Source organism: Macaca thibetana, chromosome 8, assembly GCF_024542745.1.
Source record: "Macaca thibetana thibetana isolate TM-01 chromosome 8, ASM2454274v1, whole genome shotgun sequence".
Classification (NCBI taxonomy): Eukaryota; Metazoa; Chordata; class Mammalia; order Primates; family Cercopithecidae; genus Macaca; species Macaca thibetana.
In genome coordinates, this window is record NC_065585.1 from 113,336,844 (window position 1) to 113,355,575 (window position 18,732).

Consider the following 18,732-nt stretch of genomic DNA (forward strand, 5'->3'; position numbering starts at 1 on the left):
CATCGGGTACCCCTTTGGGTAATTCTTATTGAATTCAATGAGAAGATCAAACAACTCTTTTAAAATGTCCCTATTGTTTTGCCAGGTAGGAGTGAAGAGTATTTTCCTTCAGCCCTCCTGAAGTTTCAATTAATCCAAGTCTATGAAATGAACTGACAAGAGACTGATTAAGAGAAAAGGGACACACATTTAGTACATGTGTTACTGGAAAGGGATCCCCTTCCAGACCGTAAGAGAGGCTTCTCGGATCTCGCACAACAAAGAATGCAGGGTGAGTCCATAGAGTAAAGTGAAAGCAAGTTTATTAAGAAAGTAAAGGAATAAAGAATGGCTACTCCATAGGCAGAGCAGTGGCATGGGCTGCTTGACTGAGGATGCTTATAGTTATTTCTTGATTATATGCTAAATGAGGCGTGGATTATTCATGAGTTTTCTGGGAAAGGGGTGGATAATTCCTAGAACTGAAGGGTCCTCCCCTTTTTAAACCATATAGGGTAATTTTCTGATGTTGCTATGGCATCTATAAACTGTCATGGCACTGGTGGGAGTGTCTTTTATCATGCTAATGCATTATAATTATAATGAGCAGTGAGCACGACCAGAGGTCACTTTGGCCGCCATCTTGGTTTTGGCAGATTTTGGTCGCCTTCTTTACCACATGCTGTTTTATCAGCAAGGTCTTTGTGACCTGTATCTTGTGCTGACCTCCTATGTCACCCTATGACTTAGAATACCTTAACCCCCTGGGAATGCAGCCCAGTAGGTCTCAGCCTCATTTTATCCAGTCCCTACTCAAGATGGAGTCCCTCTGGTTCAAACACCTCTGACATGCATGGAAGCATCACAGGAAAGTGAGTCCTCAATACCCAATGAGATTTAGAAGCTATATCCCCTTCTCCATAGGGGAGAGGGAAGTGGGGAATGTAGGCAACTTTTGGAGGAAAAGTAAATAGTTTTTAGGGGAGGTGAATGGAGACAAAGAACAGATAATGGTGTGGGATGAAGTTCATCTGGACTCTGGATGTGGTGTTTGACTTTCAGTCTCTTCCGTGATGAGTTTACTCTTCCTTGGTTGATGAAAAAACAAGGGAAGGGATAGAATACAATTGTGTTCTCTTCTGGTAGATCTTTAGGTAGATAAGGAAACCTCAAAGAAAAAACTCTTCTGGCCTCTGCTGATTCCCAAGTACCTTCAATATAAAATAATCAGCATACCAAGGTGCCATATTTGGGGGTGATATCCCCTGGACTCTTTCGGTCTCATTTAGTTGAAGAACTTAAAGACAGGCAAAGCCTTTAGGAAAGGTGAATCCACATCTGTTTTCCCTGTTTGCATTTAGGAAGCCCACTGAATTATAGAGTATCTACCTTAAAAGGTTTAGTCTTCCAATAAAGCAATGGAGAATGTGCTTAAGATCATGAACTCTGGAGCCAGAATGCCACTTACTAGCTGAGTGGACTTTTGGCAGTTACTTAACCTCTTTGTGCCTCAATTTCCAGTTCTGCAAAATAAGGATAGTAATATCACCTACCTCATTAATATAGTTAAAGGAAATAATGTGCAATTAATGAGTTACATGTAAACTGCTTTTAACAGTGCTTGGTATGTAGTCAGCTCTATGCAAGCTTAATGCGATTTTTTAAAAAGTCAGACTTGACAAAGTATATTAGGGTTAAGAATAGTTCTTGTACTATTTCTCCCACTCAGTATTCTTATCTCTCAAGGTTTTTGTTAATAATAGTTTCTGTTAAGCCTCAACAAGTTAAACTGATGCTTAATGAAATTTATGTTATATTTAAGGGAAAGTAAACTAAATTTCTAAGAAGATAGGTGTGGCAAAATAAAAAATATTTGGTCTTTGTCCCTGGTCCCTGGCACAGAGTTTCTCAAGCCCTTGGAAATTACTGGGTGGGTTGTTTGTTTTGAGATGGAGTCTTGCTCTCAGGGGGAGTGCAGTGGTGCCATCTTGGGTCACTGCAACCTCCGCCTCCCGAGTTCAAGCAATTCTGCCTCAGCCTCCCAAGTAGTTGGGATTACAGATGCCCACCACCATGCCTGGCTAATTTTTGTATTTTTAGTAGAGATGGGGTTTCACCATGTTGGCCAGGCTGGTCTTGAACTCCTAACCTCAAGTTATCTGCTTGCCTCAATCTCCCAAAGTGCTGGGATTGCAGGCATGAGCCACCATGCCTGACCAGAATGTACTGTCTTTTGTATGCTAATGAGAACATATGACTAGAGGATCAGAACTCTCAGCCCTGACCCACAAACTCCAGGGAGGTTACAGGGACTACAAACTGAATCATAAAAACTCCTGAATGATTAGACTTGGAAAGCTTCCAGGCTAGTGCTGTGCTGAGAGGCTGACGTGCTCAAAGAAGGAATGGAAACCCTGTGCCATCCCATCCCATCTCATGGCCTTGGCATTTCTTCCTTTCAGCTGTTCCTGAGTTGTACCCTTGTAATACATCTGCAGTAGTAAACACACACTTTCCTGAGTTCTCTGAGTCATTCTAGAGAATTACTGAGCCTGAGGGATCATGGGAATACCCCAATTTGGAGTTGGCTGGACAGAAGTATGGGTAGTTTGGGCACCCTATTTGGTGCTGACAAATGAAGTGGGGGTAGTTCTATGGGAATGTGGGGTCTGGGCTAACTCCAGATAGCATCAGAACTGTACTGAATTGCTGGACATTCAGTTGGTGTTGGAGAATCGGTTGCTGGTGTTTGAAAAACCACACATTTGGTGTCAGAAAACACTACACAATGGGGTTTCGAGTGGATAAGATGACCTCTGATGACATCATGTGCCATGGCAATTAATATACAGCAGTCCTTCCCAAAGTCATCTTCCTCCCAGTGTGGAGACTCTCTAAAGAGATGCTGACAGTGCACTGGGAGAAACCCAGATGTAAATGGATGTGTGCGTACATGCTGGGGTTTAAAAATATGAGCATGGGCTGGGCACGGTGGCTCACGCCTGTAATCCCAGCACTTTGGGAGGCGGAGGTGGGTGGATCACCTAAGGTCAGGAGTTCGAAACCAGCCTGGCCATAACATGGCGAAACCCTGTCTCTACTAAAAATACGAAAATTAGCTGGGCACAGTGGCACACGCCTGTAGTCCCAGCTGCTTGGGAGGCTGAGGCAGGAGAATCACTTGAACCCGGGAGGCAGAGGTTGCAGTGAGCCGAGATCATGCCACTGCACTGCAGCCCGGGTGACAGAGCAAGACTGTCTCAAAATAAACAAATAAATAAAATAAAAAATAAAAATAAGAGCATGAACTCTTTGATGCCATTCCCTTCAAAAGGTAGAGCCTAATTCCCCATCCCTTCAGTGTAGAATGGACTTAGTGACTCAATTCTAACAAATCAAATTCAGCAGAAATGATCGTGTACAACTTCAGAGACTAGGTCATGAAAGGCCCTGTGGCTTCCGTCCTCTCTGGGATCATTCATTCTGGAGAAAGCCAGCTGCCATGTCAAGAGAACACCCAGGTAGCCTTGTAGAGAGGCTCATGTGATGACGAACTAAGGCCTTCTGGCAACAACCATGTTAGTGCGCCATCTTGGAAATGGATACTGCAGCCCCAGCATCAGCTAAGACACACACAGATTCTTGATTCTCAGAAACTGAGTGAGCTAATAAGATGTGTGTTGTTTTAGTTTTGGGGGTAATTTGTTACACAGCATACATAACTACTACAGTGTGTCCTTATGGATGAAGTGAAGTTTCATCACTGTTTCCAGACCTTACACTATTCAATTGGCAAAGATCCATCATCTTGACCAAACAGCTAGTGCCAGATTGCAATAAGATGATTTGATAAAATGGTTTCTCTTTTTTCCCTGTCCAGTTACTACCTCATGTCACATGGATGTCTGGGTTCTCCTAATCACTTAGCTTATTTGTCTAGAATATTTGGGATGTAGTTTCAGTATAGTCTCAAGTGAGACAGAGTGCCACTAGGAGAAGGCTGACAGCCTGGCTATGCAGAAGCCCCAAAGAGTGAAGTCTGCAGTCATCTGTCTGAGCTTTGGTTCTCTATCTTGATGAATCAGAAACTATGTTTCATTGAATATTCAGAAATTCATAGACTAAACTGACAAACTTGGGGGCAGAACCACACAAAACAAAATTCACGAGACTGACGTATAAACCAGAGAATTTCTCTAAATTTACTATGTGCAGAATGAAATTTTGGTGCCTTTATGCAGAATTCTCCCTCTTCCTGAACAATAATAGCTTAAAGGCCATATTAACAATCAGAAGATGGTTCAGTTAGACTTGTAATTAGTGCCAAAAGAAGTGGCAAGTCTCAAGGTATGTTCTCCCTAAGCCACATACCTTGGGTCTTGATAAACTAGTCCTAACTGAAGTAGAGAACACTTTGGGTCACTGAATTACTCACATCTCTTGGATGCAGGACTTCCTTTTCATGGATAACACTGTATACACACTGTCATATTTTGTTTCTTCAAATCCCATTTTGGTGAGTTGATAATTTTGGTTATTTTCTTTCCTCAAATGAGTTAATATCATGTAACAACCTACAGTGTACCTGGGAAGCATTGAGACTCTCCTCACTATGTGTTGATTCTCTGGTGGTTTCTTCTTATCAAGTCCTTAGAAGGTATCTCACTGTTGCCCCACATAGTACCTGTGTAGTTTGGAAAGGCCATTTACTTAGCATATCAGAGCCTGTCCAGAGAGAATACATTAGAACCAGTATAGAATTTCAAAGACTGTCTTGTAATTTCTGATTTCTTTTATCTAGAAAATTTCCATGATCAACAACATTCTGAACTGATCACCAGGGGGTTGAAAAATGAATAAATAGCAGTCAACAGAAATAGGGCATTTATGTTCTCCTTTTCAAAAGCTCAATGTTTCATCCACTACAGTATAGTTTTCCAAGTTTAGTCGTGAGTATTCTTACCAAAATCATTCCAATTTCGAACAATTGGGCTAATTTGCGCTGTCTAGATTCAGAAATTCAAAAATATATTTTTCTCTATTCACAATTAAAAATTAAATTTTGAGTCAGGAGTTTGAGACCAGCCTGGGCAACACAGCAAGATCCTGTCTCCACAAAAAGTTAAAAACCATAAAAAAGCCAGGCATGGCGGCTTATGCCTGTAGTCCCAACTACTCAAGAGGCTGAGGATCACTTCAGCTTGAGGAGGTCAAGTGATCCATGCGAGCAAAGATTGTGCCACTGTACTCCAGCCTAGGTAACAGAGTGAGATCCTTGTCTCTAAAATAAATAAATAAAAATTAAATTTTGAGAAAATATCTTAGTATTTTAGTATCTCAGTATTAGTCAATACCTACTAATTCAAAAGTTGAGAAGTATGTTCCAGTAAATGTATACTTGAATTACTTTGAAAATTTGGAATTATAAAATTCTCAACATCTTGCTCACTACAGACAATAGAATAATAAAGCTCAATGATGAGTGATTAGTACTATGCTAAAATATTAACAATTTCAGAAACTTGTATAAATTTCAAAATTTCTTTTCGTTTCATTGTCCTCAGAAACCCAAGAATGCCACTCATTTGTATTCTACTGAAGACATCTTTCCCTGATTACTTCTGTTTTACCAAAAAGAAAAAAACTGTATTTTTCTTAAAAACAAAGTGAAGTCTAAATTAATTCAATAGCTACTGAAATTTCACCTGAAATTTTAAACAGCTACAAATCCACAAGAGGAAAAAGTAAACACATTAGCTTTAATACAACTAGTACATAATAAAAATTAAGATAAAAGATTAATTCAAATAGAAAACCTGATTATGCCCACTAAAGGCGCTGTTATCAGCCTTTTTATTCAGTTTAGTCTATGCTAGAATGTAAATACATAACAGTATGTCTTTTCTTGTCATGGTAGTCTTTCACATAACTAAAATTTGTGGCAGCAGTTTATACAACAAAAGAAAAGCTAAATCTGTAAATTATCAGAAAAGAAGCAAGGATATATGAAAATAATACATTTATATAAATTACAAAGGACAGTTACAATGAAACTCCATTAGTTTCCTCTCAACCCAATTTTACAAAATACAGTGAACACATATTATTCTGTGCATTGTTAAGAGTGCATAAACACTGTGGGCCCATTCAAAAGACAGTGGTCAAAGACAAAATGTTATCTTCATGTCATATACTGTTCTTAGTTCTTTACTGGAGTTGAGCTTCCTTTCATAGTCTTCTTTAGGTGGTGGTAATTTGGCAAGATTTTCATCAAGAAATCCAGCTGTAGTGTCTGGGGCTAAAAAGATAAGGTAATTAAGGCTGGCTGGCAGAAAGCAAAGTCAAGAGTACCACGCAGCGACCAGGCGTGGTGGCTCATGCCTGTAATCTCTGCACTTTGGGAGGCCCAGAGAGGATGATGATTAGAGCCCAGGAGTTCCAGACCACCTGAGCAACATAGGGAGATCTTGTCACTACAAAAAATTTAAAAATTAGCTGTGTGTGGTGGCACGCCCCTGTAGTCATAGCTACTCAGGAGGCTGAGGTGGAAGCAGGGTGGCGGGGGTGCAGGTGGATTGAGCCCAGGAGGTTGAGGCTGCAGTGAGCCATGATTGCGCCACTGCACTACAGCCTGGGTGACAGAGCCAGACCCTGTCTCAAAAAAAAAAAAAAAAAAAAAGTTCCAGGTAGCAATGGTTATTAATAAATAAGTTGTGGAATTATAGGTGATTTTCATTGACTCAATTTTGCTTACCTGCTCGTCTTTTTAAAATTTATAATGAACATATGCTAAGTCTGGTTACAAGAAAAAGCCAACAGATTTTATATATTTACATAAAAATATACAGAAGTCACTTTTCAAACTCGCTTTTGTAGATTTCATCTTGGCTTCTGAAAAGTTATAAAGTTCCAATTACAGAAGACCACATAAGTAAAACACCCATAGTATTTTGTTTTCCACGTGACCTACAGAGCCACACAGCTGAGGTGTACTTGGATACACCTGTCTGATCTTCATTCTTCATATATTAGTACTGCCCAGATTTTCCTGATTGTAAAACTCACTGCAGTACTTGTAAAAAATATAGCTTTTTAGGCCCCTGCCCTAGCACTGTGACTCAATAAGTCTGGGGAATCTTTATTTTTAATAAAGACCTCTATATAGTCCTTATGATCAGTGAAATGTGGAAGACAATATTGCATATTATAAAATAATAAGTTTCAGATATTCTTGCTCACTTAATTCTAATCTCCCTTCCTCAACACCAGCTTCATTTCCAGTCTTCAGTCATTTTTGCTGTTATGTAGAAAGTAAAAAAATGACTAGATTTGGCATTATTTCTTTTTTAGTCTATAGAGTAATACTTGTTTATAATTATAATAATAATGAAGCCAAACATTACAGAAATAGAGTAACCCAGAAAGAACTGGAGTTTTGATTCCCGATAAAATATGGCTAAGAATCAGAGGCATAGTTATGTTTTGAAACTATTCTTTTTTTTTTTTTTTTTTTTTTTTTTTTTTTTGCGACAGATCCTCACTCTGTCAGCCAGGCTGGAGTGCAGTGGTACAGAGCTTACTACAGCCCTGACCTCCTGGGCTCAAGCGATTCTCCCACCTCAGCCTCCCAAGTCGCTGGGACTACAGGTGAATGCCACCAGGCCCAACTGATGATTTTTTATTTTTTGTAGAGATGGGGGTCTCATGATGTTGCCCAGATTGGTCTTGAACTCCTTCCTGGGCTCAAGTGATCTGCCTGCCTTGGCCTCCCACAGTCCTTGAAACTATTTTCTTTAGTGGGAAGAAAAGGAGGCTAGGTAACTGAAGAAATATATATCGAATGTGCCAAGCAATGAGGCTCAAAACTGCAATACAAATGTCTTATGTCCAAAGGAAGCCCAAATGCCCTTTTTCATCTCCTACTCTAATATTAAACTCCAAATATTTACTCGACATTATTCTTGATCTGAGTTTCTAGGAGGAGATAATTTTTCAAGCCAGGAAAATATCCAAACATACTTTCTTATTCACAAACTGTGTTTATTATGAAGCTATGGCAATAAACTAAATAGACACACCCCAGGTACAGGCACAGGATAAATGTAGTATGGTCATTCCTTAACTTTGAAGACTGGTATTTTAGGAGTAAATCAATATGGCTTGTACAGTTTGTTTATGCATTGTCAGTGACAATGCATGAGACCAAGAGTAACATTTCTGGATCTTTTCTCATAACTGACTTGTCATCGTCATCCTTGTATATATTTTTGATACTAACCTAAAGACTAAATAATTGAACTGCAATTAAATCCTGGGTTTTCGGCATGTTTCTCATTGTTTTCTTTTTATTTATTTTTTGAGTTGGGGTCTCTGTTGCTCAGGCTGGAGTGCAGTGGCATGATCATGGTTCATGGTAATCTCACACTCAAGCATTATCTTCCCACCTCAGCCTCCTCAGTAGCTGGGCTATAGTCATGCCCCACCACACCTGGCTAAGTTTTTCTAGTTTTTGTAGAGACAGAGTCTCACTATGTTGCCCAGGCTGGTCTTAAATTCCTGGCCTCAAGTCATCCTCCTGCCTCGGCCTCCCAAAGTGCTAGGATTCCAGGCATGAGTCATTGAGCCTGGCTTCTTTTATTTTAATTATGTTCTTCTTAAATAGTGTACCTGCTGCCTCATGAAGACAATTACATTGTATTTTGGGAAAATTAGCAGATAGAACTCTTTTTAAAGAGAGGTTCTAGTACCTGTGGTCGCTCAGTCTGCACCCGACGAAGGCAGTCCGCACCATAGATCACTGTATTCTCAGGGATGACTTCAAATGTATTTAGGTTGCAACAAGCCCCAATGATGCAGCCACTTGTCAGTATTACATTTCTGCCTACATATGCTGCAATAAAAACATAGAAAGAACTGCAACTTAAGACATCAAATGACTGCAACACTTTTTTTCCTAAGATGATTTAGGTATAAAAATGTAAACTGGCCTTAAGAAAAAAGTTAAAGAAAATACATCAGTTTGGAGTTTGTATGGACAACACAGAGGCAGGCAGTACAAGCCAGGGTCAGATGGATTCAAAATGGAGCTCTGCTGCTATTTGTGTGACCTTGGGAAAGTCACCGCAAAGTCTCTAAGCTCAAGTTCATCTATAAAACGAAGAGGCCACTCTACCTCACAGTTTAAGGAATAATGCAATAACAGATGTAAAGTGATGAGCACAGGTTTGAAACACAGTAAGCATAAAATAAACAGAAAATGCTGATGATAATAGTGATAATTGATAATCCAAATTAAAATAAAAGTCATTAAGTAGATTAACACAAAGTATCATTTTATTATTTAAAAAAGCAGCATTTTCTTTCATGCCACTCGGGACCAAGAAAGATAACCCACTAATCTAAAGAACTGGCATCATCCAGGTTCTTTCTGGACCTTGGTGGGACAAGCTCCTGAAGTTGCTTCCCAGTAGTGACACTGACTTTACATAATCTCCTGTCTGGTCCCACTTACAAGCTCATGATATTGGTTTCTGATTGGTTAGGGAAAAGTATTCCTGAAATTAAAGAAAGCAACTGCTAGAGACACTGTGATTTTTCCCCTCCTTTAATTCTACAACAACACTACCCAACTAAAATTTCAGAGACTAGTATTTAGTAGAAATCTTTTCCGAATCTTTCATTTAAACTTTATGGTTTAATTCAATCCTGTACACAGCTGATTTTAAATTTAATGTATTTAACATTACCAGACAACCACATAACCAGATTAAGGTTCCTTAGTGGCAAAGAATTAGTTTGCCAGCTATTGTAGCCCCCTTCCAAGCACACCACCTTGCCAGTTTGTATTAGGCTGTTTCCTGGAACACAAAGAGAAAAGAGGTCACTGCTTTGACAATAAAACTCTGAACGTAGCTTACCTTTTGATTCAATGACATTATTATCTCCCATCTTCATAGCTTGGGAATCTGTAAGCCAGAGTTAGGTAAATACTATAAATATGTTCACCTTTAGTCCCCACTAACACAGTATGTTTTTATATTGCACTGGGACAGAGGACAGGGGTGTCAGATGGGCCATGCAGGCTCACCCTTGCCAGAACTCTTGGGTCTGGGCAATCTGTGGTAACGGTTTAATCTTTAAACATAAATATCTCTAGGTATAAATAAATGATTTGTGTTTTTTGAAGAAACAAGTCCTTATACTCTGATTTTATGAGTATTTTCATAATTGTTTCAAGATAATTAAAATTATCCATCACCCAATCACTTAAACACTGTTAAAAGTTTGATATATGTTTATATAAATATATAGAATTTCCTGTATATAAGTGGGAATCAAACTGTATAAACTTTTATAGCTTATTCAGTTCACTTAAATTTGCAAGCATTATTCCACGCTATTAAAATCTTTAGGCCAGGGAGGGTGGCTCACATCTGTAACCCCAGCACTCTGGGAGGCCAAGTTGGGAGGATTGCTTGAGCCTACGGGTTCAAGGACCAGCTTGGGCAACAGAGTGAGACATCATCTCTACCAAAAGTAAAATTAGCTGGGCACGGTGGTGTGCGCCTATAATCCCAGCTACTTGGGAGGCTGAGATGGGAGGATTGCTTGAGTCTGGGAGCTGAGGCTGCAGTAATCTACGATTATGCCACTGCATGCCAACCTGGGTGACAGAGCAAGATCCTGTCTCAAAAAAGATAAAGTAAAATCTTTGAAAACATAATTTTAAATGACTGCTTAGTGGTCCTAGTGGTTTTATGCTCATAGTTCAATTTATTTAAATATCTTGCTATCGTTGAACATTTAGATTTTTCCTTGTAAATATTTTCTACTACATATTGTATGTTTTGCTGACGCCATAAGATTTTACTATCTTTTTTTTTTTTTTTTTTAAATCTTTTTGAGACGGAGTTTCGTTTCACTCATTGCCCAGGCTGGAGTACAATGGCGCAATCTCCACTCACCACGACCTCTGCCTCCCAGGTTCAAGTGATTCTCCTGCCTCAGCCTCCCGAGTAGCTGGGATTACAGGCATGCACCATCACGCCCGGCTAATTTTGTGTTTTTAGTAGAGACGGGGTTTCTCCATGTTGGTCAGGCTGGCCTCAAACTCCCAACCTCAGGTAATCCGCCCGCCTCGGCCTCCCAAAGTGCTGGGATTACAGGCATGAGCCACCGCGCCTGGCCTGATTTTACTATCTTTTTAGAGTACTAAACTAAGCAAAAGAACTGGAGACATTCTGGGGGAGGGGGGAAGACAACACATGAATAATGGAATATTTTCACCCCTACACACCATTTTCTTGAATCAGACAATGTGTTGTCTACCTAAAACTATGTAGGAGACACACTGACAAAGTTGGGATTCTTGAATCAAGAAGGAAGCCAGCATTGCTATTTCTATGTTTATTGTCACTCAGCCATTGCTACCTGTCAACCAGCAAAAGTGGTTACTTTCAAAGTGCTGAGCTAAAGATACGTGTGTGTCTGTGTTTGTCTAAAAACGGCATACTTACTTTACTCTATTGACTTATTTACAGGAACAGAAGGGACCATTTTAAACATATATACTATTAAAAAAGTCTGTTCAAAGAGCTAGGTGACCTACTTTTACTTATTTTTATTTTTCATTCTTTTTTGAGATGGAGTCTCGCTCTGTTACCCAGGCTGGAGTGCAGTGGCATAATCTTGGCTCACTGCAACCTCCGCCTCCTGAGTTCAAGCGATCCTGCCTCAGCTTCCTGAGTAGCTGCAATTTCAGGCATGCGCCACCGTACCCAGCTGATTTTTTAATTTTTTTTTTTTTAATAGTAGAGATAGGGTTTCAACATGTTGGCCAGGCTGGTCTTGAACTCCTGGCCTCAAGTGATCTGCCCACTTTGGCCTCCCACAGTGCTGGGATTACAGGCATGAGCCACCGCACCCAGCCTGGATGACCTACTTTTAAAAATATAATATATATTATGAATGTAAGTATATTTGATAGCCAAATTGTGACAGTTTTACAATTTCTACAGAAGACTTAGGTACCAAAGGACAGCCGGGAATTATTTATGGTAGATTATTGTAAAGGATACAACAGCCAACTTCAAACACATTATTGGTGCCAATGATCATAGGTTTTGGTTCTGGATCTTCGGTGTCAGGAGTGATATTATCTGGGTAACTGTAAAAAGAAGAAACAAATCATCCAAAAAGTCAGTAACACGATGAGCAATTTTCTTCCCATTTTCGAATTTTGGTTAATTCTTTTTTTTTTTTTTTTTTTTTTTTTTTTGAGACGGAGTCTTGCTCTGTCTCCCAGGCTGGAGTGCAGTGGCCGGATCTCAGCTCACTGCAAGCTCCGCCTCCCGGGTCTACGCCATTCTCCTGCCTCAGCCTCCCGAGTAGCTGGGACTACAGGCGCCTGCCACCTCGCCCGGCTAGTTTTTTGTATTTTTTTGGTAGAGACGGGGTTTCACCGTGTTAGCCAGGCTGGTCTCGATCTCCTGACCTCGTGATCCGCCTGTCTCGGCCTCCCAAAGTGCTGGGATTACAGGCTTGAGCCACTGTACCTGGCTGTTGGTTAATTCCTTAAATTTTACCTACATCAAGCTTAAAAGATATGACTATGTAAGTTATTTCTTTTTTGTTGTTGTTGTTGTTTTTTTTTTTTTTTTTTTGGATATGGAATCTCACTCTATCACCCAGGCTGGTGCGGTGGCGCCATCTTGGCTCACTGCAACCTCCATCTCCGGGTTCAAGAGATTCTCCTGCCTCAGCCTCCCAAGTAGCTGGGACTACAGGCACGTGCCACTAGGCCTGGCTAATTTTTGTATTTTTGTAGAGGTGGGGTTTCACCATGTTGCCCAGGCTGGTCTCGAACTGATCTCAGGTGATCCACTAGTCAGGGCCTCCCAAAGTGCTGGGATTATAGGTGTGATCCACCACGCCCAGCCTATGTAAGTTATTTCTTAATTTAAGTCATTCATTCATCCTGTATGCTAGAGCAGGCTTGATTTTGAGTTGAAGACAGCTACTGAAAAATGAAGAAGTCATTGGTGTGTAGAGAAGAACAGCCTTCCTTAATTTATTTATTTTAGTTTATTATATTTTTTGAGACGGAGTCTTGCTGTGTCGCTCAGGCTGGAGTACAGTGGCACAATCTTGGCTCACTGCAACCTCTGCCTCCCAGCTTCAAGTGATTCTCCTGCCTCAGCCTTCCAAGTAGCTGGGACTACAAGGTGGGGTGCCACCATGCCCGGCTAATTTTTTTTTGTATTTTCAGTAGAGACGGGGTTTCACCATATTGGTCAGGCTGGTCTGAACTCCTGACCTCATTCATGATCCATCTGCCTTGGCCTCCCAAAGTGCTGGGATTACCCGTGTGAGCCATCACGCCCGGCCTACTTTAGTTTATTTTTTAAATTCAAAGTCCAGTGGGTCTTCTCCAGGACTAAGGAAAAAAGATGCTAGCTATCTTTTTAGGCTGTTAACTAGAATCAAAATCATGCCTAACTTGAAAATTTTCCACTCTTAATAATTATTTGGGATTGTGAAACATAAACAGATATTCACATAAAATAATTATTGCTATTAGCTAGTTGAAATACTTGGAAGATGAAATGTTTGTGTTCTAAGAAGAGGACGCCATTTTTAAATGGTGTTTTATCTCTGACAGTTGAGTTACTGCAGAATATAGCTGCTGTTAATTGACTTACACTGAAGGTGCCAAATGTATTTTAAATCCTAAGTAAGCATTAAATCAGTCTTTTTCTGACAGTTAAATATTTTCCCAAGGTCTTTCTTACAAATTCCATACACGGTTGCTATAAATTAGGTATAAACTTGAATTCCTTCCCAAAATTTTATCTAGAAAGAACTTATAAATGTTTATGAAAAATTCATGGGTTTTACAGTCTGGTTCACTATGATCATGCACATGTTCTAGTATTTTATTATTTTTTAATCTTTACAGTTAAAAAATTGCCTCTAGGACTCCACATTTTTCAACTATAATTCTGGGTGTCACCTGTGCAAAACATGTGAAAAAATATATTAGAGTTAAATTCACATGTTTAGGCATGAGTAATAACATTTCGGCTAGAACCGAAAAATCCAAAAAAACTCTCTGCAGGGTGGTGGGCACAGCACTGGGAGGCTTGAAGTGCTCAGGAAATGTTTGCTTAAGGAATGGGTGAGAAAGCCACATGTAAGGGGAAGATGACCAGGCCCAGCATCAAAGATTCTAGGCAGCTACTCAGCTCTCTCATCTTGGACAAGTCTTTTCCCTCATATGGTTTTTGGTTTGCTTATTTACTTATGTTGAAAAAGACCCTTAATGTTTCTCTAGCTCTAAAATAGTACGCATCCTGGATGTCCGTTGAAAAGGGTCTTACAGACAGCTAAAATTAAGAAAAACCATAACCCATCGTCCTTGGTTCACAGTATGTATAAGAGTCTTACTCACGCATTTATGATGAGGGCCTGTTCTTCTATTAGGTTCCCTTCGCCAATCACTATTGGCCCGGCTTCTGCAATAATTCGTGCTTTAGGGTGGATCACTGTCCGAGGTCCTGTTAAAAATAGTTTGAGAAGAAATTAGTGGTGGAGGCTATGCTTCCAACAGGCAGGTGGAAGGTGACTGAGGATGGGTGAGGCTGTTGGGAGGAACACTTTCTAAGTATGTGCCAGGCACCAAGCTAGGTACTTCACAGATACTATCTCCCGGGCTTTATCATCGGTAGTCAGGGCCAAATTGCAAGCAAATGTGAGTGGAATGGCACAGGCACTACAGCCAGACAGCTCTGGCTCAGCCTCCACTCGGAAGCTTCCCGTGATCTCAGTGGTGAAACAGAGGTGATGACAACACCAGTCCCAAAGGGTTGCTGTAAGGGCTAGGGGTGATAATGTTGGGAGACACAGCATGTGACACAAAGTTGGCAATAAAAATTAATTCCTTCTTTTCCCTCAGCAAGGTAAGGCTCTCTTTGCTTAACATGTTCTGCTTTCTTATGTGAGTGTGCCTCCGAATTAGTCTTTTTATTACATAATTAAGAAGAAATATGGAGGCCGAGATGGGCAGATCGCTTGAGGTCAGGAGTTCGAGATCAGCCTGGCCAACATGGCAAAACCCCATCTTTACCAAAAAATACTAAAATGAGCCAGGCATGATGGTATGTGCCTGTAGTCCCAGCTACTTGGCAGGCTGAGGCAGGAGAATCGTGTGAACCCAGGAAACAGAGGCTGCAGTGAGCTGAGATCATGCCACTGTACTCCAGCCTGGGTGACACAGCAAGACTCTGTCTCAAAAAAAAAAAAAAAAAAAGGAGAAACATGGGTGGACAGAAGTCAGAAATTATGGGATCTAACAGCTTTGCTCCTCTGTCAGTGTCCCTATTACGAGCACACCTACTGAAAGGAGGCACAGCTTCTGCCGTCTGGCCCAGGATATGATTCAAACCAGTGAAAGCTGAAAAGGTTAAAGGGAGGCAGCAGAAGGACCCAAAGGTGATCACTGGAGTCCTAGGACTTTGGTGTGGGGAGCCCTGAGGCGATGCCTCCAGTCTCAAATTGAAGGGAACAGCCAGGGCCCTCATTACTCTCACTTCACCAGCACAGTACCCCGCCCTGAGCCTGGAATGCTAACACACTCCCTCCCAGCTTTATCTACCACAGGCTGAGGGTTCTGGTGATAATGAAACCACTGATGGGAAAACATAGCCTCCTTCAGCCTCTCTCCAATACCCACCCCATGTACCCCCCCAAGGCAATTTTTATGGGTAAACACAAGCAGATGAAATAACTGACTCTGAAAGTAAGGGAGGGTGGACAGAAGTGTTGACGGAGGGGGTGGGGGATTAGGAAAGTGACACTGTCCAAAAAATTCAGTATTCAATTGTGTAAATTGGTTTGTTTTTTTTTTAGAGACAGGATCTCATTCTATCACCCAGGCCGGAGTATAGTAGCGTGATCATAACTCCCTCCAGCCTTCAATTCCTGAGCTCAAGCAATCCTCCTGCCTCAGCCTCTTGAGCTGCTGGAACTACAGGCACATGCCACCACATCCAGCTAATTTTTAGAGATGGGGTCTCACTATGTTGCTCAGGCTGGTCTTGAACACTTGGCCTCAAGAAATCCTCCTGCCTCAGCCTCCCAAAATGCTGGGATTACAGGCGTGAGCCACTGTGCCCCACCTAATTATATAAATTGTCAAGTCATAATTATTATCTGCCTGTGACAGCTGAGATGCCCCACTATATGATATGGGGCAACAAAAATAAATACATGTTATTTTTGTCCTTTTGAACTTTTTATCTTGAAAACTGGGAATGCTTAATATACACTCATTCACAAATGTACTAAAAATAAGGAGGTGTTTCTGGTGCCCAGAGAATTGGAGAGAACCTCAGGGACGCCTATTCTTTTTCCTGATGAGGAATTGCTGGAGGTTGATAAGGAGGGTGGGGGCCTAAAACAGGCTGCTCAGTCCAACACCCCAACATTTCTTATCAGGACGCACAGTCTGGTAAGAAATAACAAGAGAGTGGCCTTGATCTCTCAGTCACTTCTGGCTTTCCAAATCTTCAGCTTTTAAAGTAAAATTTCCCAGGCATATTCTCCTATTCAGGATGGAAGATTTCAGGATAGAAGATGGGATGGATCTCTGAGATCCCTGGGAAGCTTCTCAAGTTGAACATGAGTGTAAATGTGTGCATCTAATCTTTTATTTAAAACAAACAAAAATATATATGCATATATATACACACATTCACACAGCTATATACATATTTATATAATAACATGATCATTACAAAAAATTCAAACAAAGCAAAAAGTGAAAGATCTTCTTATGCTAATCTCATTCCCCAGAGGTAACTACTCTTAAAAATTTGGGGTATATTATTCCAGATGTAAGCTCCACTGTACACTTAAGATATGTAAATACTGCTGTGGGCGGTGGCTCATGCCTGTAATCCCAGCACTTTGGGAGGCTGAGGTGGGTGGATCACTTGAGGTCAGCAGTTCGGGACCAGCCTAGCTAACATGGTGAAACCCTGTCCCTACGAAAAATACAAAAAAATTAGCCAGGCAGGGTGGTGCACACCTGTGGTCTGAGCTACTCAGGAGGCTGAGGTGGGAGGATCGCTTGAACCTGGAAGGCGGAAGTTGCCATGAGCCAAGATCACACGACTGCACTCAGCCTGGGTGACAGAGTGAGACTCCGTCTCAAAAAAAAAAAAACAATAAAAAAAAATCTGTAAATATCACTCCATATAAGCTATATCTCATTAAAAAGTTTAAAAATAAATATGATTTGGAAAAAAATATGCATTTCAAGCACACGTCTTTCAAATCAAGAAATAGTACCTATTCTTCTACAATTTGCTTATTTCATGATAATTTTTCCATGTAAGTATATCTAGATAGATACTCTTTTTAATGGCTGAAAAGTATCTCATTTTATATTAATATACCATAATTTATTTCACAGGTCCCTTAATAATGACATTTTAGACATCACCACTTTCGGGGCTGAGGCCCCAAACAACAGGGAAACGAGCAGTGGATTTCTTTTAAAGGAGAAACTGTAAGGCTTCCAGCTGTGGGAACCAACTGAAATGTATAGTTTGCACCATACCAGGTTTATATTTTACGTCAAAATAGTCTATGATAACAGGACACAATCTGCCTCTTTTAGGTTCTTTGTAATCAAAGCCCCAGCCAGTCCCACCCCCCGCCTTGTCTAGAAAGTCTAGACACCGGACTCTATCACCTAAAGGTGACGTGCTTACTCTCACAAAGGCGTGTTTTCTCATCTATAAAAAGAAGAGATCTGTAACCTACTTCATTGGGCTGAAATGTGGATTATATGAAATAATGTTTGAAAGAGGGATTGTGGGGTCTGGACCATGGTTCTTAAAAAATGGGATATTTATCACTATTTACTACTAAGAGCTAATACATAACTTTTTCATAGTAAGCAAAATAACTAGTTCTGGTCTGGGACACAGAAGAAAAAGAACCGCTTTGCACCTCTACTCACGTATCAGGGTAATACCTCCTGTTAACCAAGGGGAAAAATTCCACACCACATGATCAGACAGTAAAAAGATTAATGAAAGTATTTTCCATAACTAGCTTTAAAAATCTTAGATATGGGGCTGAGCACAGTGGCTCACACCTGTAATCCCAGCACTTCAGGAGACTGAGGTGGGAGGACTACTTCAGGCCAGGAGTTCCAGACCAGCCAGGGCAATGAGTCACACCCGCTTCTCTACAAAATGAAAAATTAAAAAAAAATTGGCCAGTTATGGTAGGGTGCACCTGTGGTCCCAATTACTTGGGAGGCTGAGGCAGAAGGATTGCTTGCGTCCAGGGGTTCAAGGCTACAGGGAACAATGATTGTACCACTGTACTCCAGCCTGGGCGACAGAGCAAGATACTGTCTCTGACAATGTCTTTTTTTTTTTTTTCTCTGAGGGGGAAAAAAAAAAGATAGGAGGATGTGATCGTCACGTCTGTGACAGAAAGCAGATCCTTTGCCACTGCTAGATAAGTAGCCAGAGACACTAGATATTCTGCCGGTCATCAAGCTGTAGCTCTTGACAAGACAAAGATACCCCTGGGACCTGTGTGTTTCTTTAAAACTTATGAAAACAAGTGATACTTTCATTTTTCCCTTTCAAAAATGACTAATCCATGTTTCTTAAAGAACCCAAACAAATAAGCACACTTTTTAAAAATTTTAAAACTTTTTTTTCACAGAAGATA

At 40.6% G+C, this 18,732-nt stretch overlaps 2 protein-coding genes across 11 annotated transcripts in view; both read right to left on the reverse strand.

Annotated features, from left to right (window-relative positions):
• Positions 1-18,732, reverse strand: part of SMIM18 (small integral membrane protein 18) — a 577,762-nt gene that overhangs the window by 473,414 nt on the left and 85,616 nt on the right. The window lies entirely within an intron of this gene.
• The window catches only part of DCTN6 (dynactin subunit 6), a 1,120,059-nt gene continuing 1,107,046 nt past the window's right edge, over positions 5,720-18,732 (reverse strand). For all 10 annotated transcript variants that reach the window (XM_050802572.1, XM_050802578.1, XM_050802571.1 and 7 more), the window contains exons 4-8: positions 14,429-14,534; positions 12,057-12,145; positions 9,897-9,944; positions 8,727-8,869; positions 5,720-6,277 (exon numbers count right to left, since the gene is read on the reverse strand). In XM_050802572.1, the coding sequence (XP_050658529.1) occupies positions 6,179-6,277; positions 8,727-8,869; positions 9,897-9,944; positions 12,057-12,145; positions 14,429-14,534 (485 nt within the window). In that variant the 3' untranslated portion in view covers positions 5,720-6,178. The remainder of the gene's footprint in view (positions 6,278-8,726; positions 8,870-9,896; positions 9,945-12,056; positions 12,146-14,428; positions 14,535-18,732) is intronic.